Here is a 25,000-nt window from a genome sequence, read left to right as displayed (position 1 = left end):
ACACACACACACACACACACATACAGTACTTTCCCTGACAAACGTATAGTAGTACAACACACACTGACACACACACACACACACATACAGTACAGTACTTCCCCTGACAAACGTATAGTACAACACACACTGACACACACACACACACACACACATACAGTACTTCCCCTGACAAACGTATAGTACAACACACACTGACACACACACACACACACACACACACACACATACAGTACAGTACTTCCCCTGACAAACGTATAGTACAACACACACTGACACACACACACACACACACACACACACACATACAGTACTTCCTCTGACAAACGTATGGTACAACACACACTGACACACACACACACATACAGTACTTCCTCTGACAAACACACTGTATGGTACAACACACACTGACACACACACACACACACACATACAGTACTTCCCCTGACAAACGTATAGTACAACACACACTGACAAACGTATGTACAAACACACACACACACACACACACACACACACACATACAGTACTTCCCCTGACAAACGTATAGTACAACACACACTGACACACACACACACACATACAGTACTTTCTCTGACAAACGTATGGTACAACACACACTGACACACACACACACATACAGTACTTCCTCTGACAAACGTATGGTACAACACACACACACACACATACAGCACTTCCTCTGACAAACATATGGTACAACACACACTGACACACACACACACATACAGTACTTCCTCTGACAAACGTATGGTACAACACACACACACACACACATACAGTATGTCCTCTGACAAACGTATGGTACAACACACACACACTCATACCGTATGTCCTCTGACAAACGTATGGTTCAACACACACCGACACACACACATACAGTATTTCTTCTGACAAACGTATGGAGAACACACACTCACACATACAGTATGTCCTTTACCAAACGTATGGTACTGCACTTTACAGAATGGTCTGAGTTGTTGAGTCAAGGAGTCATGTCCCAGGTTTCAGATCAATTCTAACACAGACAGTTTGCTTCCTGCTTTATGTGTCTTGTAGGATTAAACAGACAGGTCAAAAATGTAAGATGAAAAGTGTCTCTGTCCTAGGCTGACTGGCTAATAATGGTTTTTCCATCTATCTCTTCTTTGTGTGTCTCTCCCTCCCCCATGAAGACCTTACCTCTTTGGGGCAGGATGTTTTGCCATTAAAACTCCATGGTGAGTTTCCCTCCTCACTACCTACCTACCAGCATGCTCTGTTGTTGCTCTGTCCTGGCTCAAGACAAATGTATCCCAAATGGAACCCTATTCTTTACTTAGTGCACTACTTTTGACCAAAGCTCTGATCAAAATAAGTGAACTTAATAGGGAATGAGGTGCCATTTGGGACGCAATCAACGACTGCATCCATCACATCTTTTCATTCGTGTCTGAGTATATTGAGTGTATTTTCAACACATTTTGTCAGTTTGTTCAGTCATCATCCCTGAGGAAAACACCATGGACGTGCCTCTCTTTTTTCACACTACTTTTTTGACAATTTTTTGATTATCTTTTCTTGTGCTCTGTAAGTGGATTTCAGTTTACACTTTGGGTGGGTGATTTCACAAGCTGCTTGTCTTGTGTCTATGCCTAAATCTGACGTCAAGATTCACACCAAAGAACATTTAAGCCCACATAAACTGTATAGGGAATTGGGATAGTGGTTCGTATTGAGAAAAGAAAATGGTTGATTTCTGAATCTTTTTTTTATGGCGTGGTTAACTCACAAACCCAGAGGTATGTTGGAACATTACTGGAACCTTCTTGTCTGGCTCCTTGTGGTCTATTTGAATCCACCACTTCTTCATGATGGTGACTGCTCTCTGTCACTCTCTCTCTCTCACTCTCTCTCTTGCTCGCTCTCTCTCTCACTCTCTCACTCTCTCTATCACTCGCTCTCTCTCTCTCACTCTCTCTCTCGCTCTCTCTCTCACTCTCTTGCTCTCTCTCAATCTCTCTCACTCTCTCGCTCTCTCTCTCGCTCTCTCTCAATCTCTCTCACTCTCTCACTCTCTCGCTCTCTCTCACACTCTCGCTCTCTCTCACTCTCTCGCTCTCTCTCTCGCTCTCTCAATCTCTCTCGCTCTTTCGCCCTCTTTCACACTCTCGCTCTCTCTCACTCTCTCGCTCTCTCTCTCGCTCTCTCTCAATCTCTCTCGCTCTCTCCTTCTCTTTCACTCTCTCCCTCTCTTTCACTCTCTCTCTCTCGAGCTCTCGCTCTCTCTCTCGATCTCTCTCTCGATCTCTCTTTTTCTTTCTCTCGCTCTCTCTTTCTTTCTTTCTCTTGCACACTCATTCCCTCTACGTTCACATTAAACCACAGACAGTTGTATTAAGAATAACACCTTGGTTGATCTCATGTTGTTCCCATTGTGTTTTTATAGTTATTTTGTGGCGATATGATTGAACAATCGGGTGTGCATGCACGTGAGTCCTACATTGCACAAAGGCTGTCCGTTGTGAACAGACGTGTGGCTAATGTGGCTTTAGCCATCCGTTTGTTTGTTACGTTTTCTTTGTCAATTATACGATGTAATTGATGAATGTCATGTAATCAGTGATTTGCCTCCCTTTCTGGGAAAACAACGTGGTGCTTATGTGTGAACTTGGAGAATAACATTGTTGTTGATTTGTTATAGGCTTATAATCATTTCCTTGGACTTTGAACATTTTGCAATAAGAGGTAGATTGTATAATCATGAAAGGGCAGTTGGCATTATTTTGTATGTACAGAGATTTTACTATTCATGCATGATTCTGTTTCGAATTCATCTCATTTACTTCAGTTGTGATGAAGGATGCCTACTTTTATACAGCATTGTCATAGCCAGTTCTCCTCAAAATGTATATTACACAGCCGCCGCGCACAGACCTATGTGTTTAATATGACGTTTTTGTCCACGCACCTCAGTTTGGGCCTCAATCTACTGCGAACGACAGAGAACATTACCCTTCTCTAGAGTTAGCAATGAGTTTTCTAACCATGTAGCTCTCTCTAATACTCAGGATGGCAGAAAGGTCCGCCTCTCTGTCAACGCTGTCTTGTGAAATCAGGTGCTTACAAGCTTTTAAAAAGAATCCCCATTATGACAGTCACTTATGGGACAGATGATTGAGTGGCTGGGCTCAACGGCGATGCAGTGAACTTTTCTTCCTCCGACTCGCTCTCTCACTCCTCTCTCGTTCCTCCCTCCATTAACTTCAGGAAATTAATAGCATGTGGTTCCTTCCCCAAGTCTTGGTTTTCCTCTCTTGTTGTGGCCAGTTACTCACTCATACTTTTTAATTGAAGCTTGTTTCCCTCTCCTCTCTTAGCTCCCTCCCTCCCAGCCCAGCTAGGCTCTTAGTGAGTTCAGAGAGCGGTATGCTTTTCAAAGGTACATCATTAGCATTTGTTAGCATGATGACCCCCCACAGTAACAGTAACTGCCTAACTTTTGCTCTGCCATTGGCTCCAACTCAAGCTAACTAGTTAAATCACTATTGTTCCTGTAACAGCAGGTCCCTGGACTGAGGGCAGAACAGATCATTGGTCTAACTTCATCATTTCAATTGTGTTTTATTAACAGTGTTTTGTTTGGATGGGCTGGAGAGGATGTGTGAGATGAGGACCTGGACATGTAACAAGGCCTCTCTTTCTCTCCCATAATGGCTGCCTCCCAAATGGCACCCTTATAATATAGTGCATTATAAGAGTGTATATATAGGGAATAGGGTGCTATTTCTGACACACCCAATGACACATACAGTACAGTAGCACGTCTTCCTCTTCCCTGAATAACCTCTTCTCTGACCCCTGATGTTCCCCATCTCCGTATCCCTCCTTTTTTTCAACAGTTTAGGATGGAAGAGTGTGGCGCGTAACCTCTGACCACCGTCCAATTACATGAGCTCACACTAGACTAGCTGATAAATATAGACATGGAACCTCCATCTGGGGCTATTCTAGGGTGGGACAGGCAGGCAGGAGAAACAACCATCCCATGATAAATCATTCTCTGAGCAGTAGTGTGATGAGGAACATTCGACATAGAGTGAGGAAGGGGGGTTGAAGTTTCTGATTCTCTGTGTGCATCCCAAATTTCACACTATTCTCCACATAGTGCACTCTTTATTTTTATTTCACCTTTATTTAACCAGGTAGGCCTGTTGAGAACAAGTTCTCATTTACAGCTGTGACCTGGCCAAGATAAAGCAAAGCAGTGCGACAAAAACATCATCACAGAGTTTCACATGGGATAAACAAACGTAAAGTCAATAACACAATAGAAAAATCCAAATGCAGTGTGTGCAAATGTAGTAAGATTAGTGAGGTAAGGCAATAAACAGGCCATAGTGATGAAATAATTACAATTTAGCATTAACACTGGAGATGATGATGTGCAAGTAGAGATACTGGGGTGCAAAAGAGCAAAAATTAACAATATGGGGATGAGGTAGTTGGGTGGGCTATTTACAGATGGGCTGTGTACAGGTGCAGTGATCGGTAAGCTGTTCTGACACAGCTGATGCTTAAAGTTAGTGAGGGAGATATAAGTCTCCAGCTTCAGTGATTTTTGCAATTCGTTCCAGTCTTTGGCAGCAGAAAACTGGAAGGAAAGGCGGCCAAAGGAGGAGTTGGCTTTGGGAATGACCAGTGAAATATACCTGTTGGAGCGTGTGCTACGGGTGGGTGTTGCTAGGGTAACCAGTGAGCTGAGATAAGTCGGGCTTTACCTAGCAAAGACTTATAGATGACCTGGAGCCAGTGGGTTTGGCGATGAATATGAAGCGAGGGCCAGCCAACGAGAGCATACAGGTAGCAGTGGTGGGTAGTGTTTGGGGCTTTGGTGACAACGGATGGTACTGTGCTAGACTACATCCAATTTTAGTAGAGTGTTGGAGGCTATTTTGTAAATGACATCGCCGAAGTCAAGGATCGGTAGGATGGTCAGTTTTACAAGGGTATGTTTAGCAGCATGAGTGAAGGAGTCTTTGTTGCGAAATAGGAAGCCGATTGTAGAATTCATTTTGGATTGGAGATGCTTAATGTTCAAATGGCCCTGTTCAAAAGTATTGCGCCATATAGGGAATAGGGTTCCATTTGATATTGTTCCATTTGGGAGGCAGTCTCTGCTTATTTCGCTGAGATGTTGAAACGGCATTTTAGTCAGTCTTCCCCACTCAGTCCGCTCGACTCCCAAATAGCATCATCATTACAGCCGTCTGTCTGTAGCTCCAGCCTCCTGCCCCAAGGCTACCTCTGTTTTGGAAGGCTGCTGTAAAATAATAAATGTGACGTTGAGGGATGTGTCCTCCACAAGGCTGCCCAAAGCCCTCACTCTCGCTCTCTTTCTTTTTCTTTCTTTCTCTCAATTTCTCTCTCTCCTCTCTCTCTCCCTCCCTCTCCCCATCTCTGTGGTTCTTCCTCTCTCTCCTCTGTCTTAATGCCCAGCCCCAGTCTCAGCCACTGATACATATTAAACATATGGCCTGGGCTTTGCCACCGCTCCTCTCAACCCCGTTCTGAGTTACACTGGGTGTGTCCCAAATGACACCCCATTCCCTATGTAGTGCCATACTTTTATCCAGAACCCTATGGGCCCTGGTAAATGTGTGTATATAGGGAATATGGTGCCATTTTGAATGGATCCACTGTTCTGCTCTACCCTACCGGTCTTTGCAGCACTTTGTCGCTGGACGAGGCGACAGAAGTAAGGCTCTATCGTATTTGTTTATGGCGAGGGACCAGCCCCCTCCCAACCCTTCGATGGCGCCTCATGTTCGCCACGGCCCTGTAATGCGAAAGGGCTTTGATGGTGGACGTCACAGATTTAATTACGCCCTTGAGGAAGAGCTATTAGCTCAGTCAAAAGTCTTCATTTGTTAAATTAAAATTGGAAATGACGTACGAGTTGTCTTTTCAGTGAATTAAAGTTGCAGAGAAAATGAAGTCTTCCCAATAGCACAAAATAACATCTCGTGGGGAGAGGGGGGGGTTTGGCTTCTGTTTAGTGCCATTCATCTCCCCCTCTCTCCTGTCCCACTCTGTGTATTTATTTATTTATTGTCATTTATTGATACTGGGTTCCACCTTTCTTTTTTCTCTTTCCTGACCGGTTCCTCTGTACCGTATAGAGTCCAGAGTACTGCCCTGTCTGTCTGTCTGTCTGTCTGTCTGTCTGTCTGTCTGTCTGTCTGTCGCAGGGTGAAAACCTCAACACTTCAAGTGAGACAGAGAGGAAAGTAATCATTTGAAACTGAGATGAATAACCATTTGCGGTCATTTCTACTAGAACCAAGCTGTGATCCCACTCCCATTAGCAGACAGTGGTAACCCTGTACTCTTCATAGAGAGAATATGTAGAGTATCTGCAGTAGCTGATCAGTATGGTGTCGCCACAAGGAGAGCTTATCACAGTCTGTTGTGTGTGCGTGCTTGCATGCTTGCATGCGTGCAGGCGTACATATGTGTGTGTGTTAGTACCCTGCAGCATAGAGTCATGCAGCAGTCTTCTCAGCCACAGTGCCATAAGAGCCGTTTACACTTTTAATTTGTCACTGGGTCTTTCCCCTCAATGCATGAAAGCATGTCATTTTTATTGAATGTTATTCCTTGATGTATTATTCAAGCCGGCCTCCATCCAAAGACAACCGTGAAAAGTGGGAGATAAAATACCTTCCTTCACACCACACACAGCGCCGTGTGGCAAACGCGTCAGCCTGAGATTTCACCCCAAAACCAAAGTCAAGCCACTGGAATAGGATTTGTGTTTCCTGGGGATATTGAAACCAGTTGACCACAATTTTTTTTCCAGTAAGAGAGAGAGAAGAAGTAGAATGTTGGAGAGATGAAACCCCTCACTAAAGAAGAGCCCGACAGACTCCATCACTCTCACCACTAGCTGTCAAAGACACCACACACACAAATCACAGTGAGCAGTGAAGTGAGATTACATGTTCTATAATGACTAATACATACCCCAACCCTCTTTCCCTCCCTCCCCTAACCATTCACCAGCTCCCTTATCATGTACTCTGTTAAAGAGAGATCCAGAGCACGGAACAGGATTTGTTGAGTTTCCCATCACCATATCAGTCATACTTTGATATGCGGATATTGTGTTAGAGAGGTTGAGAAACGGGGAGAGAGTGACTGAATAAGAAAACATAACGAGAGAGTGACTGAATAAGAAAACGTAGAGAGAGAGTGACTGAATAAGAAAACATGAAGAGAGAGTGACTGGAAGAGAACATAGAGAGAGAGTGACTGAATAAGAAAACGTAGAGAGAGTGACTGAATAAGAAAACGTAGAGAGTGACTGAATAAGAAAACGTAGAGAGAGTGACTGAATAAGAAAACGTAGAGAGAGTGACTGAATAAGAAAACGTAGAGAGAGTGACTGAATAAGAAAACGTAGAGAGAGTGACTGAATAAGAAAATGTAGAGAGAGTGACTGAATAAGAAAACGTAGAGAGAGTGACTGAATAAGAAAACGTAAAGAGAGAGTGACTGGAAGAGAAAACGTAGAGAGAGAGTGACTGGAAGAGAAAACATAGAGAGTGACTGAATAAGAAAACATAAAGAGAGAGTGACTGAATAAGAAAACGTAAAGAGAGAGTGACTGGAAGAGAAAACGTAGAGAGAAAGTGACTGGAAGAGAAAATGTAGAGAGAGATTGACTGAATAAGAAAACGTAAAGAGAGAGTGACTGAATAAGAAAACGTAGAGAGAGAGTGACTGGAAGAGAAAACGTAGAGAGAGAGTGACTGGAAGAGAAAATGTAGAGAGAGAGTGACTGGAAGAGAAAACATAGAGAGAGTGCCTGGAATAGAAAACATAGAGAGAGAGTGACTGGAAGAGAAAAGGCTGAGAGAGTGTGACTGGAAGAGAAAAGGTCGAGAGAGTGACTGGAAGAGAAAAGGTTGAGAGAGTGTGACTGGAAGAGAAAAGGCCGAGAGAGTGACTGGAAGAGTGATTGGAAGAAAAAATTTAGAGAGAGAGTGACTGGAAGAGAAAATGTAGAGAGAGTGACTGGAAGAGAAAATGTAGATAGAGTGACTGGAAGAGAAAATGTAGAGAGAGTGACTGGAAGAGAAAATGTAGAGAGAGTGACTGGAAGAGAAAATGTAGATAGAGTGACTGGAAGAGAAAACGTAGAGAGAGTGACTGAATAAGAAAACGTAGAGAGAGTGACTGAATAAGAAAATGTAGAGAGAGTGACTGAATAGGAAAACGTAAAGAGAGAGTGACTGAATAAGAAAACATAGAGAGAGTGACTGAATAAGAAAACGTAAAGAGAGAGTGACTGGAAGAGAAAACGTAGAGAGAGAGTGACTGGAAGAGAAAATGTAGAGAGAGTGACTGGAAGAGAAAATGTAGAGAGAGAGTGACTGGAAGAGAAAATGTAGAGAGAGTGACTGGAAGAGAAAATGTAGAGAGAGAGTGACTGGAAGAGAAAATGTAGAGAGAGTGTGACTGGAAGAGAAAATGTAGAGAGAGTGACTGGAAGAGAAAATGTAGAGAGAGTGACTGGAAGAGAAAATGTAGAGAGAGTGACTGAATAAGAAAACGTAAAGAGAGAGTGACTGAATAAGAAAACGTAAAGAGAGAGTGACTGAATAAGAAAACGTAAAGAGAGTGACTGGAAGAGAAAACGTAGAGAGAGTGACTGGAAGAGAAAACGTAGAGAGAGAGTGACTGGAAGAGAAAACGTAGAGAGAGAGTGACTGAATAAGAAAACGTAAAGAGAGAGTGACTGGAAGAGAAAACGTAGAGAGAGAGTGACTGGAAGAGAAAACGTAGAGAGAGAGTGACTGAATAAGAAAACATAAAGAGAGAGTGACTGAATAAGAAAACGTAGAGAGAGAGTGACTGGAAGAGAAAACGTAGAGAGAGAGTGACTGGAAGAGAAAATGTAGAGAGAGTGACTGGAAGAGAAAACATAGAGAGAGTGCCTGGAATAGAAAACATAGAGAGAGAGTGACTGGAAGAGAAAAGGTCGAGAGAGTGACTGGAAGAGAAAAGGTTGAGAGAGTGTGACTGGAAGAGAAAAGGCCGAGAGAGTGACTGGAAGAGTGATTGGAAGAAAAAATGTAGAGAGAGGGACTGGAAGAGAAAATGTAGAGAGAGTGACTGGAAGAGAAAATGTAGAGAGAGTGACTGGAAGAGAAAATGTAGAGAGAGTGACTGGAAGAGAAAATGTAGAGAGAGTGACTGGAAGAGAAAATGTAGAGAGTGTGACTGGAAGAGAAAATGTAGAGAGTGTGACTGGAAGAGAAAATGTAGAGAGAGTGTGACTGAATAAGAAAACGTAGAGAGAGTGACTGAATAAGAAAACGTAGAGAGAGTGACTGGAAGAGAAAAGGGAGAGCGAGACAGAGGGAAGGTGGAGTGAGAAGGAAGCAGTGCGCTGTGTTGGCTGACCCCTGGCCGTCCGACAGAGGTTCTGCATGTTTTCATAGCTCTGTATCTCCTGGACACGCTGACAGTCGGACAGATGGACAGATCCGAGGAGGCAAGAGGGATGTAGAGTTAGCCAAGGCAATATCCTGACATGGTCTTATCTCTCCATCTCTCCTCTGCTTCCATGGCTTACTGTAGATATTTGGTTATCCAGCCTCACCCCTCACTCTCTCTCTCCAACACTAATAAATACACAGCCAGTAACGCTGTCTAGAGCACCCCCCGTTCTACCCAGAAACATCCTTCACACGGTGTCGGCTAAACAAAGACCTCAACATCTCCCCCACGTCCAGGGAGTAATTTACGAGCTGCTGACAGTTTGAAGGGAAGAGGAGGAGGGAGAGTTGAGGCCCACAACAGGTCATTCAACACCTGTTAGTGTGTCACTGAGGCTGAGAGGCCAAAAAGAGTTCAAGTACTGGACAGTATGCCATCACACTGGATTAAATTGAACAGCTTTGGGTACATAGTATAGAAAATCTTTGAGAAATGTATATCGTAATTATATTTTCTGGTTATTTTGAAGTGAATTGTTGAATATTACATCATTTAATTATATTGAATTTTCGTGTTCCAAAATGTTGGACTGTGTGTGTGTACAGTTGGTTGTGCGTGTTCAAGCGGGCTGGCGTGAGTTTGTGTATGTGTTATTGAGGTCTTTGTGGTTAGATCAGAGGTGAACCTCTCCTGTGGGACTGTGTTAGTGTCAGACTGTGTCAGGCCCTTCAGCCTCCATCCCTTCCTCCGGGGGTTTTACTGTCCACCTCGGTTATAGAGCTGGACAATAATACCAGGCTGCATATGCTACTGTTCTCTGATCAATAGCATATGCAGCCCTATCACCATACTGAACTTTTCCTGTGTTCTCTTTCATCCAAACGGTCCTGACATGTCTGAATAATCCAATAACTCCCAATAAATTCTCTCAAACGGCTAACTCAAAGTGAGACTGGGGGAAGCAGCTGGAAGACTAGCAGCATTCGAGGCACGTGTTCAAGCAAGTGATAACCATTATGGCATCCTCACGTATTCGCTGAAACTTTTTTCTATTCATGTGTGTTTGTGTGTGTGCGTGGCACATGTGTATTAGTGTGTGGACACACATACACAAACACACACACGCAGTCCTCTGTACAGTCCATGGTCAGGCCAGCCTGTAATGGTTTGAGTGTACATGGCGTGCTTCATGACAAAAGGAAGGATGTAATCAACTAGCAGCACATGCAACACAGGCTTTAAAATACCATGGACATCCTCTACAGAGCTGCAGTCCTGATCTACTGGCATGGGAATACACACTCGCACACACGCTATGCCGTTCAGACTGACTGCGGGAACCCTGTATTGAATGAGGGAGGAAATATCCCGTATTATGTCTAATGATGTTTTTAATTTGCTGAATAGTAGAGACCAGTACAAAAATAATTTGTTCAGACACGAGCACAGTGAAATTGGAGACAATTCAGAGCAAATATATATTTTTTGCTACCAATGTACTTAATTTTAAGTCGGCCTCATCTCTTTATTTTGCTAAATTGCCTGAAGTGTAATTGTGTTAAAAGCTTGGCTTGTTTTCTGTTCACAGATGTGGCAGTGTTTGAACTTAATATCTCAAACCAGATTTGGCATCATTCTCACTACAACATTTGGCAACAATTCTCTCTCCTCATTCTTTCTTTAACTACAGCTTTAGTTCATCTAACAACTCAAACCGCCAGCCTTAATCTTCTCTAAGAGGAGTACCCTGTGTCTGTGTCCCCTCGGCTGGGCTCTCCTACCCACTCAACCTCTCGCTCTCTCACTCACTCTCTCTCTCGCTCACTCTCTCTCTCGCTCTCTCTCTCTCGCTCTCTCTTGCTCACTCTCGCTCGCTCTCTCTCTCTCTCTCACTCATTCTCTCTCTCGCTCTTTTTCTCCCCCTCTGCAGCAAAGCCAAGCCTCTCCCTCAGATCTCCCCCAGTAAGTCCAGTGGAGGAGAGTTCTGTGTGGCTGCTGTCTTTGCTGCCTCACGCTCATGGTACATGACCAACCCCAACATGAAGAGAGAGAAAGGTGAGGGGATGGAAAGGCTCATCATTAGATCCCACTAGTGCATTAGTATCCTAGCTGTTACCCCCAAAACCATCATCACACTAAAACACTTTCATTTTGTTTTCATTTGGTCATTTAAAAGTTCAAAATCTGTTGGAGAATCGTAAATACCATTGGCCTGGAAACTTTGCTCTGGGTGTCAACCCCTCTTAGCCCCCTGTGTAGACGCAACATTAAGGTCAGGGAAGTAGGAACCCACTCAGTGAGATGCTGGGCATAGTAGACAAAACACTTAGCTAAGTCACAACAACGTGCTCCTCTTACTCCGTAACGTTGACCTGTTGACCTCCTGTTACTCAGACCAGTCCAGCCGGTCAGTGGTGGAGTCCCTCTACATCCTCAGTTGCTATGGCACCCTGGTGGAGCACGTCCTGGAGCCTCGGCCAATCAGCACAGCCCAGAAGATCAGCGATGACACACCCCTGGAGCTCAACACATGTCCACGGGCCTGCTGGAGCCTGGCCAGGTAACTGACCCTTCCTAACACACACACACGTACACATATACACACACACATATACGCACACACACACATCAGTGGCGGTCAGTGCAGTTTAAGATTAGGGAGGACATTTTTTTTTATGAGCATGTCCTTATTTCTATTACATCATATTGAATAACTGCCATTTATATTCCATTCATCCAGTTCAATGTAACATCGATAGGTTTAGGCTGCTACATGATACTCTAATTTTCCTATACCCATCATGAGGTTCCTACAACCTAGCCTATGAATGAAAGTTTACAACGTAGATGCACACAGGTCAAGAGACACATTTTAGATGACAGTGACACATTCCATACCGCCTCGCACACTCTTGCCTGCATCTAGCATATCTAATCATAACCATCTAGCATATCTAATAATAACCATCTAGCATATCTAATCATAATCATCTAGCATATCTAATCATAATCATCTAGCATATCTAATCATAACCATCTAGCATATCTAATAATAACCATCTAGCATATCTAATCATAATCATCTAGCATATCTAATCATAATCATCTAGCATATCTAATCATAACCATCTAGCATATCTAATAATAACCATCTAGCATATCTAATCATAATCATCTAGCATATCTAATCATAATCATCAGCCTACATTGTTGTCCCCATATTAGCTAAAGTACCATCCTTGTCAACATAGCTAATAGAACTCATGCGTTAGTAAACCCGCTACAATTATGCTGTAACATGTATAGTCACTAAGCAGTTACACCGGCGGTCCCCGGTGGCAATACATTAATAAAACCAAAAGTTCACTTTTACTTGGAAGAGTTCTAGTGTTGTGTTGGATGGTCATAGCCAGCTAGCTAACATATAATCCCTATGTTTGAGCTGAGTGTTTATGTAACTGAACTAGCCAGCTGCATTTGCTAGCTAAGTGAAACTGAAAAAAAATTACGCTCTCGCTCTTGCTTGTCCTTCATTTTTGAGAAATGAATTTGTTGAAAACAGTTCAGCTATTGGGCTTCTCTCTCTATGAGTCAACTACTCACCAAATGTTATGCACTGCAGTGCTAGCTAGCTGTAGGTTATGCTTTCAGTACTAGATTCATTCTCTGATCCTTTGATTGGGTGGACAACATGTCAGTTCATGCTGCAAAAGCTCTGATAGGTTGGAGGATGTCCTCCGGAAGTTGTCATAGTTACTGTGTAAGTCTATGGAAGGAGGTGAGAACCATGAGCCTCCTAGGTTTTGTATTGAAGGCAATGTACCCAGAGGAGGAGGGAAGCTAGCTGTCCTCTGGCTACACCATGGTGCTACCCTACAGTGTGCTGTTGAGGCTACTGTAGACCTTCATTGTAAAACAGTGTGTTTTAATCAATTTGGTGACGTGAATATATTTCAGTATAGTTTTATCTAAAAAGGATAACTTTCAATGTTTTAAAATGTATCTCTTTATGAAATTCACTGAGGAGGATGGTCCTCCCCTTCCTTCTCTGAGGAGCCTCCACTGACACACACACATGTGCGCACACACACACACATACACACAGTTTTCCCCGCTCTGTTAAGCTGTGGTCATGTTATGAAGATTTACATACAGTAATATATTGTACAGTTATACAGTTGTGCGTGTGTGATTTATACAGTAGTGTGTGTGACATTATCATAGTAAACGGCTTTTTTTTATAGGAGTCATATATGTTCTAACATATTGTATGTATAACCTAGTTATAAAAGAATATTGGATACAGTGAAAACATATTATGCTGCAGAATCCCATTCATCCATGTCAAATAAGCAGCTGGAACCAGATATAAAGTTCTGCTGCTGTGGCCCAGTTCTCTGTGATCAGACTACCGCTATGTAGGACAAAACACATGTGATGTTCATGTTGTACACTACAGTACTGTATGTAACTACTATAGTATACACACCTTCATATGTTATATCTGTCTCTGTACTGCCAGGCTCCAGGGACCACAGTCTATTTACACCCAGCAGGGGCACTGCTCTATACATCTGGCCCTCAATCTGCAGCCTTTGTTTGACCAGAGCTCTATTTTGTAATTGTGGATCACCAAAAGGTTCCTAAATGGTTAAAAGTAGTGCACTACATTGGGAATAGGGTGCCATTTGGGACACCTCCTGATATTTTCTTCTCTGTAAATGAGTTGTGTGTTTCTCTCCTATGTGGTTTGGTTGTTACAGGACTCCACTGTGGAATGAGCTGCAGCCTCCCTTTCTCTCCAACCACCCTCTGGTGCTGGCCTCTGACCTGGTGCAATATTACCAATACCTCCTGGCTGGATGTAAGTGTTATACACTGTGTGTGTGTACTCTTCTCTGTATGTGTATATAAGTACTCTTTGTATGTGTGTGTGTACCAAGCTCCATTAGACCTGTGCCAGAGCTGAAGGACTCTCTATGGGAGATTGTCTTCACCCACTTATTGGTGACATGCTGAGGAGTAGGACCCTTTCAGCCATCCTCCATTACTTCCCTGTTCCCTCTTAAAACCCTCAGTGGAGATCCAACATCTTTCCATCACTCCATCTGAGTAGTGCTCTAGTCTCAGATCCCTTATCACACGAACTGTCAGCTTTCCATCACTCCATCTGAGTAGTGCTCTAGTCTAAGATCCCTTATCACACGAACTGTCAGCTTTCCATCACTCCATCTGAGTAGTGCTCTAGTCTCAGATCCCTTATCACACGAACTGTCAGCTTTCCATCACTCCATCTGAGTAGTGCTCTAGTCTCAGATCCCTTATCACACGAACTGTCAGCTTTTCATCTCTCCATCTGAGTAGTGCTCTAGTCTCAGATCCCTTATCACACGAACTGTCAGATTTCCATCACTCCATCTGAGTAGTGCTCTAGTCTCAGATCCCTTATCACACGAACTGTCAGCTTTCCATCACTCCATCTGAGTAGTGCTCTGGTCTGTCAGCTTTTCATCCGTTCTGTTCCATCTGTACGGCACAAGCCTTTGTCACTGTATGTCTCTTTGTCTATCTCCTCTGAACAAGTCAGCATCACAACGCTAACAGCTCAACCAACTCCACTCAACTCATTCAAATGAAGCCAATTAGCCAGCCTCCAAACTCCTCCTAACTCAATAACAAGTACAAAGAGCACCAAGCACTTTAGGTTGACATGTGAAAGGCTGTGGAGGCTGGAGATGGCAGAAGGAAGAAGACGACAACTCTGGGGGGCAGAGTGCACACGGATGGCCACACATTTAATTTATCCTCCGTTTCAGTGTGCGTTGTTGCATTAGCTGCATAATCATAAACATAAATCAGTAATTAGCTCCTGAAGTGCCGTTGGGGCATTCCCCTTCTCCTCCCGTGTGCCTGTTCTTCTGTCTCCTCTATTCTACGCTAAATTGTCTGCTTCCCAAATGGCACCCTATTCCCTACTTAGTGCATTACTTTTGACCAGGGCCCTATGGTCAACTGTAGTGCACTATAGGGAATGGGGTGCCATTTGGGAGGTAGACGTTCTCCCAGTGCTCAGGGCTGAGCGGGTAGGATATTTTCTCAAATTAGTTCCAATAGTCCTTTCCAGTGTCAAAGCGATGAAGTCAAGTTGGTGTGACGGGTCGGGTAGCGGGCATCGGCGCTGGGTTTAGTGTGACTCTGTCCTGCGAGAAGGCATAATGATTTAGTCTCAGTGCTCTCTCACATTTAGCTCTAATTAGTGATGGACAAAATATCACCGCCTGCCCCACCTCGTCTGTCCCTCCCTTGCCCCCGTTCCTCCTGCCAGCCAAGCAGCACCAACCCTAATGCACTCACACACCCAGGTCAATACAATATGCACATCATTTGTGGTCTTGTACTTCTTCTACCCATCGTTCTGCTCTGCCCCCGGGGCGTTTCCTGCATGCTGCTACGGCTCATGGAGTGCCACCTTTCATTCCTCCACTTTGCACCCGAGCATCGACTGAAAGTTCTGTTTCACAACACGGTGCCTCCGCTCAGCCCGCCAGAGATTGGCTGGGCAGAGAGGGAGGGATCCAGGGCGGGCGATCTGACCCCGGGATGCATTATGCTACGCTACACTACAGGACACACACACACACACACACTGTTGGCTCTGTGGGCCTTCTCCAGTGGTGCATAAAGATCAGGGCTTATGAAGGGAGAAGCTGCTACTCTCCTCCCTGCTCCGGTACAAACTATACTATCAGGGACTAGTTTACATAGTAGATACTCCCCCAAACGTCAACAACCAGAAGGACATAGTGACGGAAGGAAAAAGAGAAAGGGTTAGGAAGAAAGAGACCGAGACAAAGCGAGAGGGAGAGAAACGGAGATGGATGAAAGAAAAGTGTCAAAGATAAAGACGGAGAGGGGTATGATTAATCACGGGCCCCTTTTAGATCTGCAAATGAGTCTGTGTATTCAGGGACCTAGCTGGGTTCCACAACCTTCTAGAGCATGGGGTTAGAGGGTTTACATGTTGTGTGATTGACAGCAACTGCTCTCTCTATATTGGATGACCGGTGTGATTAAAAATGCATGTTGCTGTGGAGGGATGGAGCTCATGCCAGCCTAGCCGGAGAGGAGCCTCGCAGGCTGGTGATAAAAGCAGCGGTGGCGCCACTTCATGGTCACTATCTCCACCTGTCCATCTGCCCAGCCCACTGGCACCGCTCTGGGCCGCTCTGCTCTGGGCCACAGCCGGGTAAACAGCAGCCCCACCACACTGCTGGGGATGATAAGAGACCGAGAGAGAAGTGCACACAGACACACAAACACACACACCACACACACACACACACACACACTCACAGACAGACACACACACACACACACACACTAACACACACACACACTAACACACACACAGACAGGGACACAGAGACAGAGAGATATGAAGAGGCGATAAGGAAGAAGAGCTGGCCTCATAAATGCTGTCTCAGTCCAGCTTTGATGGCTCAGGGAATCCTCACTGTGGTGTGGATGGCTCAATAAGCCAGTTAGGAGAAACAGAGACCCTTTTCATTCTAAAAGGCCCAAAATGAATGAATGAATAGGGCCAATTTGTGTTGCCCTGAGGTGTCAGAGTAGATTTAATCCTGCGGTCGGATCCCTTAGAATAACACCACCACACGATTGATGAATGTGAGGCTTTTTCCCGTCCTTATTTGCAGCATTCATTCCTGAAATTCAGGGCATATTTTCCCACCTCTGGTCTTGATGTTTTTTGAAGCGAGGGGGCTGTATTTACATAGCTGTCTGTCGTGTGTGTGTTCAGACACCTCTTCCCCGGCCGCAAGACTTCGCCGAGGCAAACATGGCGTGAATAATTTACCTCCCTGCTCTTCTGGCTGGCTCCTCTGAGTTCTCTGAGTAGGCTAGGCACCTCAGTGGTGGCTGCGCTGGTGCTTTTAGACCCTGGTCTCCCCCTAGTTTCAAGTTTTATTAGTGGTATATACTAGAGGTCGACCGATTAATCGGAACGGCCGATTAATTTGGGCCGATTTCAGGTTTTCATATCATTCGGAAATCTGTATTTTTGGGCGCCGATTTGCGGATACATTTTTTAAAATATAATAAAAAATGTATACCTTTATTTAACTAGGCAAGTCAGTTTAGAACACATTCTTAGTTTCAATGAGGGCCTAGGAACGGTGGGTTAACTGCCTCGTTCAGGGGCAGAACGACAGATTTTCACCTTGTCAGCTCGGGGGATCCAATCTTGCAACCATACAGTTAACTAGTCCAACGCAATAAGACCTGCCTCTCTCTCATTGCACTCCACAAGGAGAATGCCTGTTACGCGAATGCAGTAAGCCAAGGTAAGTTGCTAGCTAGCATTAAACTTATCTTATAAAAAACAATCAATCATAATCACTAGTTAACTACACATGGTTGATGACATTACTAGATATTATCTAGCGTGTTCTGCGTTGCATATAATCTGACTGAGCATTCAAGTATCTAAGTATCTGACTGAGCGGTGGTAGGCAGAAGCAGGCGCGTAAACATTCATTCAAATAGCACTTTCGTGTGTTTTTGCCAGCAGCTCTTCGTTGTGCGTCAAGCATTGCCCTGTTTATGACTTCAAGCCTATGTAACCGAAGTGAAATGGCTAGTTAGTTAGCGCACGCTAATCGCGTTTCAAACGTCACTCGCTCTGAGCCTTCTAGTAGTTGTTCCCCTTGCTCAGCATGGGTAACGCTGCTTCAAAGGTGGCTGTTGTCGTTGTGTTGCTGGTTCGAGTCCAGGGAGGAGCGATGAGAGGGACGGAAGCTATATTGTTACACTGGCAATACTATAAGAACATCCAATAGTCAAAGGTTAATGAAATACAAATGGTATAGAGGGAAATAGTCCTATAATTCTTCTTACCTGGGAATATTGAAGACTCATGTTAAAAGGAACCACCAGCTTTCATATGTTCTCATGTTCTGAGCAAGGAACTGAAACGTTAGCTTTCTTACATAGCACATATTGCACTTATATTTTCTTCTCCAACACTTTGTTTTTGCATTATTTAAACCAAATTGAACATGTTTCAGTATTTGCTTGAGGCTAAATTGATTTTATTGATGTATTATGTTAAGTTAAAATAAGTGTTCATTCAGTATTGTTGTAATTGTCATTATTAAAAATAAAAAAAATTGTCTGATTACTCGGTATCGGCTTTTTTGGTCTTCCAATAATCGATATCGGCGTTGAAAAATCATAATCGGTCCCTATATACAGTATACACATGGTATACACCGTCCAATGAAATGCTTACTTGCAAGTTCCTTCTTGACAATGCAACAACAATAAATATTAAAAGATAAGAATACGAATTTAAAGTCTAGTCCCTAGCCTCCTTTCATAATGTAGTAACTGGCGGCTGGCTGTCTCCTGGGCCTTCTACCATGGCGTCGTCAATCACCGCTAATTGGCTGAGTGAGAGACTTCCGAGGCCGGCAGGAGCTGACCTTCACCGCTGGGCGGTTTGGTAAAGAGAGAGTGGGAAAGGATCAGCCATGGATAAGCAAGCCTTATCAGATCGTGACATTATCCCAACGGGCCTGCCTAATTGTCAAAAGGAGCTTCCCAAATGAGCGCGAGAGAGAGGTTAGAGGTAGAACGGAAGGCACAGGCCAGGCAACTAGACAATGAGGCTGACCACCACTGAACAGATCAGATCATTAGTCGTATCTCTCCCCAGAGATCAGCCCTTGCCCTGAGGTCAGCAGTCAGCCCGGATCAATACCTGGCCCTGCTTTGTTCTGGGTCTGCTCACTATACCTGCTGTTACTGCTACCTGCATCCATCAGACAACTCACTCTGTCTGAAATTGCACACTATTCCGGATATAGTGCATTACTTTTGACCAGTGAACTATATAGGTACTAGGGTGCTATATTGGACGCACCCCTGCACTACCTACTGCTACTGGCCTTCACCAGACCACTCACTGAGTCTCTCCTCTGGTCAGCAGAATTAGACCACATCCTCTCAGAGCCACAGAGACACAGGCTCTTTAAGATCGCTTAGGAAAGATTTTAAAATCACTTGTTTTTTAGTGTGTTTTACCAGAACAGGGGATTTTTCAAAGAATAACACCAATCAGATTTGCCTGGTAAACACCACCAATTAGCAATTTTTCTACTTGATAGGAATGGTTATAATAGTCATTTCAGATGGTAATCTTTGCTATCAACCATCACTAAAACAAATATGCCGCCTTGTGATGATTAATTAGTACACTGTTTTCACATTGTGTTGTCACTGGACTGAAACATTTTCGTGCATGTTATGGCACTTCCCTATTGAAGGTAGAGTAGAGCTCTGTTTGCTAACACCCCCATGATCCTGTGTTTGTTTATTGTGAAGAGAATTTGCAGCTAAACTCACGTCTGAATGCACTCATGACTCCTTTCAATGCTCACCAATATTGTATAACTTAGCCAGTCATGTTGGCAATAGAACAAGCTTTCAAATGATGCCCACCTGACCCAGATTGCTATGTATAATGTGTTGTTTTGGGATTGCATAAGGAACAACAGTAATTGTGACACAGTAATGGTGGGGATGCAGGGTTTTGTTCTAGTAACTCAACGGCACAGCTAGGAGAGCTTAAAAAAAGCACCTATAGTGTGAAGACACTTCTTTGAGCCATAAAAGTGCAATGAAATTATTAAGGAACTATGCACTATTTGGAGAGGTGGTTGGAAACTTGGAGACACCAGTTAGTCGTCTCTCTCAAACCCCTGTGATTTGTTTGTCTTATGTTGCACCTACCCTACATTTACCAGGAATATTCTTATGTTACTCAAGGAATGCAGAGTATTTTGTTATCAACCAATTTGGCGAACAGTACATGTAAAATGCACGTAAAGTCAACAGTGTAATGTTTGGATTCTTGTGTCAGGTGAACTGTTGTCCTCAACCTTTGGTCTAATAAATGTTCCCATAATTACCAAACTCTTACCTTTCAATTGCTACCATGCCTTTGCATTTCAATTGATCCCTATCCATATAGGCTAATTACCATGAGTGTAAAGGGTTAAGAGTCCCTAATGACTGTAAAAACATCAGACCCAATGGCTCTCTGTCGATCTATCTATATATCAATCCAGCCACTCACTCTGGTAGATATGTCTTTAAATGTTTGGTTGGCTTAGTCTGTCTCTATATCCCTGCATTCCCTAATACACACACACACACAACACACAGAGCCAGGTCTGACTGTGCTTGACCCTTGGGGATGACCACTGCCTCCTCACTCAGGAGCCTGTCCGGCTCTCTCAGGCCAATGGAACCCCTCCGCCCCTGTCGCCGTAACCCGATCCAGCCAGCCAGAAACTGCTCCAAAGCATCAATAATTAATTAGGGAACAGCTATTGCCCCCAAGGGGTCATAGAGCAAGAGTAGAGTGGGTGGGAGCGAGAGAGGGATACAGGAAGGAAGGGTAGTAATGATTTTGTTTAATAAGTAACACAAGCAGGCTTTGTTCTTCTGCCATTAGAGAGCAACCTAAGGTATCAAAGGATCTGGCTAGGAACCACACACACCTTCACCACACCCGTCTCTCCAGAGCAGGAGAGAGCAGTGTGGTGCAAGCTTTTAGGGAAACGAGGGCAGCATTTCTACAGTGGAAGAGGGTCAGTCGAGGTATTTGTTACAGCACTGCTGTGTGTGGTGTCAAGCCGACAAGCACATCTCCTTAAGAAGCCTTCCAACACCTGCTCTACCCACGAGAGAGACAGAGAAAAAGCAGGAGAGCGAGGGAGAGAAAAGGCGAGAGAGCGAGGGAGAGAAAAGGCGAGAGGGGGCAAAAGAGACAGCAGCGCCTTGTGCGCTCCAGATGAGAACTTGACAACTTTATTAGTCATTCCCACATTAAACAAATTCACCACAGACTGACACGGGATGGGGGGCGCTAGGCCCTGAAGTGCCAGGAGAAAAGACTGATTCTACACTTTAAGCTTCATTCTCCACGCCTGCTTATTCAAGCCTCCAACTACGCCATCTGTCTGGGTGCCTCTCTCTCTGCGCCGCTGACGGGCCTCACACACACGCGCACGCTCACTCACACACACACACAAGCACGTACACACACACACATGTTCTCTCTCACTCACACTTACACATGCTCCTTCACACACTCAGGCACATATATGCCCAAATGCCCTTTTGCTCTCTTTCCTCCCCCTCTCTCGACTTAACTGAGTGTCAGAGACACTAGACAACAGGAAAAACTCACGCTGTCTGTCTGTCTCGCTCTCTCGCCCGCCCGCCCGCTCTAACAAACACTATCTCCCTCTCTCTGTGTCCACAGTGGTGCCCCCTGGAAGCCCTGGCCCTATCACGCGCCACGAGTCTTACGACAGCCTGACGTCGGACCACAGCGGACAGGAGGACGAGGAGTGGCTCTCACAGGTGAGACGGGCACTGCCCAGCTGGCACCTTTTTGAGTGATAATTGACTCAACGTCATGAAACACACCAGCACTAACAGGTAGTCTAAGGGGTTGAGGCTCAGTTACTGGTAGAGCAGGTTTATTAGTCCACCAGGAATGGATTGAGGAATCCTTCCAATCTATAGCAATATCAAAGCAATTTGCATCATCTGCACTTCACATGTCCTATGGTGGCTAGAGAGGGACATTCACCCCTTCAAGAGCCTATTGCCCAGCAAACTATTTATTTTCTGTGATTAGTGATTAATTTGAAGGTATAAAACAATATATGAACTGACCTGAACTCTCATTTTTAATATGGTGCAAATATTCCTTTTTGAATATGTTTTTCTAAAGACACATTGAACAGCTAATAATAGTCAAATCATAGTGTAAAAGCAGGTGAGCTTGTTTTACTATTTTGGGCAATTTTCTGGTGTTTTCTGGTGTAAATCTGAGTGGGTGGTACATGTTCAATCTGATACCCACATATAGAAGGCTAGAAAAGCTTCCATTCCCCCTGTCACGAAGGGATTTATGGCTGATTTAAGATCAGATCTTCAACCCTGTTACTTTATTTGGCGCTTAGTAGGCACACCATTCTTTTTATTTAACCTCTTGAAGTGTTTTTTTATTAAGTTGGTCTTCATGATAGAATGTTCCAATTTTGTTGAAATAAAATGTGTTTTCTTTTCACCAAGTTACACTACTCAAACGGCACTCAATTGTTGAAACGACCCAGGAGCTAATAGGTGGATTTTGGACTAAGTGGCTCTTGACTGTTGGACTCCTTGTCTTTGTCCAGCAGTGCATGATGCCACTATTGAAATAAGATGACATTTTAATCTAATACCAAATAGTGGCCTTTTTGGCACTGAGTACTGCCGTGAGATGTGGTTTGGAGGGATATATGGTTGGGATATGTAGCGGATAGATAAGTTAGATAAGTTGTATGATGATATGACCGCACTCTCTTCAGCTTTGTTAACCCTTCACTCCCTCATGTCTGAAGCCTGATCTCTGCAGGTAACCATCACATTTCCGCCATCTATCATTTCTTGCCATATATAATGGATTGGGGTAAATGTATCCCACTTAGCCTGTGGTTTCCTTGTGGTTAGTAGCTACTGATAGTGTTGCTGGGAGCCATACCAACTACCGTCTATATACCAGCTCCTGCACCAAAACTACTGACGCTTGGCTGGATTTACGCTTGCTCTGTGCTATTCTTAGCCAGGTGAAGTCTTTGTAAATGGAGGTTGGCAGCCAGGCCACTAGAGGGAGTTGTGCTGTTTTGGTAAGGTACAGCTTCAAACTGCCAAGCAGTGATTGGGGACACGGCGTTATGGGGGACACGGCCTTATGGGGGACACGGCCTTATGGTGGACACGGCGTTATGGGGGACACGGCCTTATGGTGGACACGGCCTTATGGTGGACACGGCTTTATGGGGGACACGGCGTTATGGGGGACACGGCCTTATGGGGGACACGGCGTTATGGGGGACACAGCGTTATGGTGTTGTCTGTCAGACAAAGTTGTTAAGCCAAGGTTCTGACTTATTGCACTCAACAACGTTACCACAAGACTTTGTCGGTTGTCGCAGTGCTATCCTCAGGAAACAGCATGGTGTATTTTCAATGACACTCATTCTGACACTTAAAATAGCTCCTGTAAATCATTGGATGAGGCTCCTCAACATGGCATCTCACTTGTCCTCCGGTTTATCCCAACACCCTTACCTTGTCGCACTGAAATGGCACTGGAAGACAAGAATGGTCTTGATCCATTCTAGACACAAACCCTCTAAGGTCATGCTGTCAGTTTCTTTCTGTTCTGTACAATAGTCTGGAGGATAAATAGTGAATCATGTATAGTATGATGATAATGGCTAGATTGAGTTAGAACAGCGCTGTCTTGTGGATGTCATTAAATCAGATCCCTTCATTAGATTATCAGCAGTGTTCAGAATCAGATGAGTCTGCAGGTTTCAAATGCAACTCCACATTGTGACCCTTGGTGTGTGTCGTCCGTCTGGGCGCTGTATGTAGCGCGACTTAGGAGACATTACTTGTGTCCCAAATGGCCCCATATTCCCTTTATAATAGTGCACTACTTTTGACCAGGGCCCATAGACGTCTGGTCAGAAGTAGTACACTATTTAGGGAGTAGGGGACCATTTGGGACATAGTTTGTGCGTAATAGTGTAAGTGGCTCTCAGGTCCATCAGATGACAACAATGCCTGAATCAACCCCACAGATTCCTCCTTTATCCTCCTGGTTTCAATACCCCTCCATCAAGTCATCAGGTCAGGCTCTGACGGTCATGACACATGCTATTGGGTTATTGCAGTAGCGACCAGGCCTCTGGAGACTGGACTATAATTCTCTCCCTCCTCCACCTCCTGTGCTATACAGTGACTTCATATCAGACGTCCCTGAGCAGTTATATCAACAGTCCATTGGTGGATCTGTGAGCTCTACACAACTCTGTGATAACTTATATTGTCAGGCACAGTATGTCAGGACAGGGTGCGACAGACCGACAGGAGGGCAGAGACAAGGAGAGCTGGGCATGACAGACAGATAGACAGGAGGGCAGAGACAAGGAGAGCTGGGCATGACAGACAGATAGACAGGAGGGCAGAGACGAGGAGAGCTGGGCATGACAGACAGATAGACAGGAGGGCAGAGACATGGAGAGCTGGGCATGACAGACAGATAGACAGGAGGGCAGAGACAAGGAGAGCTGGGCATGACAGACAGATAGACAGGAGGGCAGAGACATGGAGAGCTGGGCATGACAGACAGATAGACAGGAGGGCAGAGACGAGGAGAGCTGGGCATGACAGACAGATAGACAGGAGGGCAGAGACATGGAGAGCTGGGCATGACAGACAGATAGACAGGAGGGCAGAGACAAGGAGAGCTGGGCATGACAGACAGATAGACAGGAGGGCAGAGACATGGAGAGCTGGGCATGACAGACAGATAGACAGGAGGGCAGAGACGAGGAGAGCTGGG

The 25,000-nt window shown here is 44.5% G+C and overlaps 1 protein-coding gene across 6 annotated transcripts in view; it reads left to right on the top strand.

The window, feature by feature from the left end:
• The window catches only part of LOC112234746 (BCAS3 microtubule associated cell migration factor-like), a 348,299-nt gene that overhangs the window by 139,357 nt on the left and 183,942 nt on the right, over positions 1-25,000 (top strand). For 4 of the 6 annotated variants that reach the window (XM_042296126.1, XM_042296127.1, XM_042296125.1 and 1 more), the window contains 5 exons: positions 1,194-1,238; positions 11,435-11,559; positions 11,899-12,064; positions 14,268-14,368; positions 21,857-21,957. In XM_042296126.1, coding sequence (XP_042152060.1) covers positions 1,194-1,238; positions 11,435-11,559; positions 11,899-12,064; positions 14,268-14,368; positions 21,857-21,957 — 538 coding nt within the window. The remainder of the gene's footprint in view (positions 1-1,193; positions 1,239-11,434; positions 11,560-11,898; positions 12,065-14,267; positions 14,369-21,856; positions 21,958-25,000) is intronic. The other 2 variants (XM_042296129.1, XM_042296128.1) reach the window with 1 other exon arrangement.

This window comes from Oncorhynchus tshawytscha, linkage group LG13, assembly GCF_018296145.1.
Source record: "Oncorhynchus tshawytscha isolate Ot180627B linkage group LG13, Otsh_v2.0, whole genome shotgun sequence".
In the NCBI taxonomy this organism is placed as follows: Eukaryota; Metazoa; Chordata; class Actinopteri; order Salmoniformes; family Salmonidae; genus Oncorhynchus; species Oncorhynchus tshawytscha.
The sequence above is the reverse complement of the archived record's forward strand: the minus strand, read 5'-3'. Positions and strand labels throughout refer to the sequence as shown.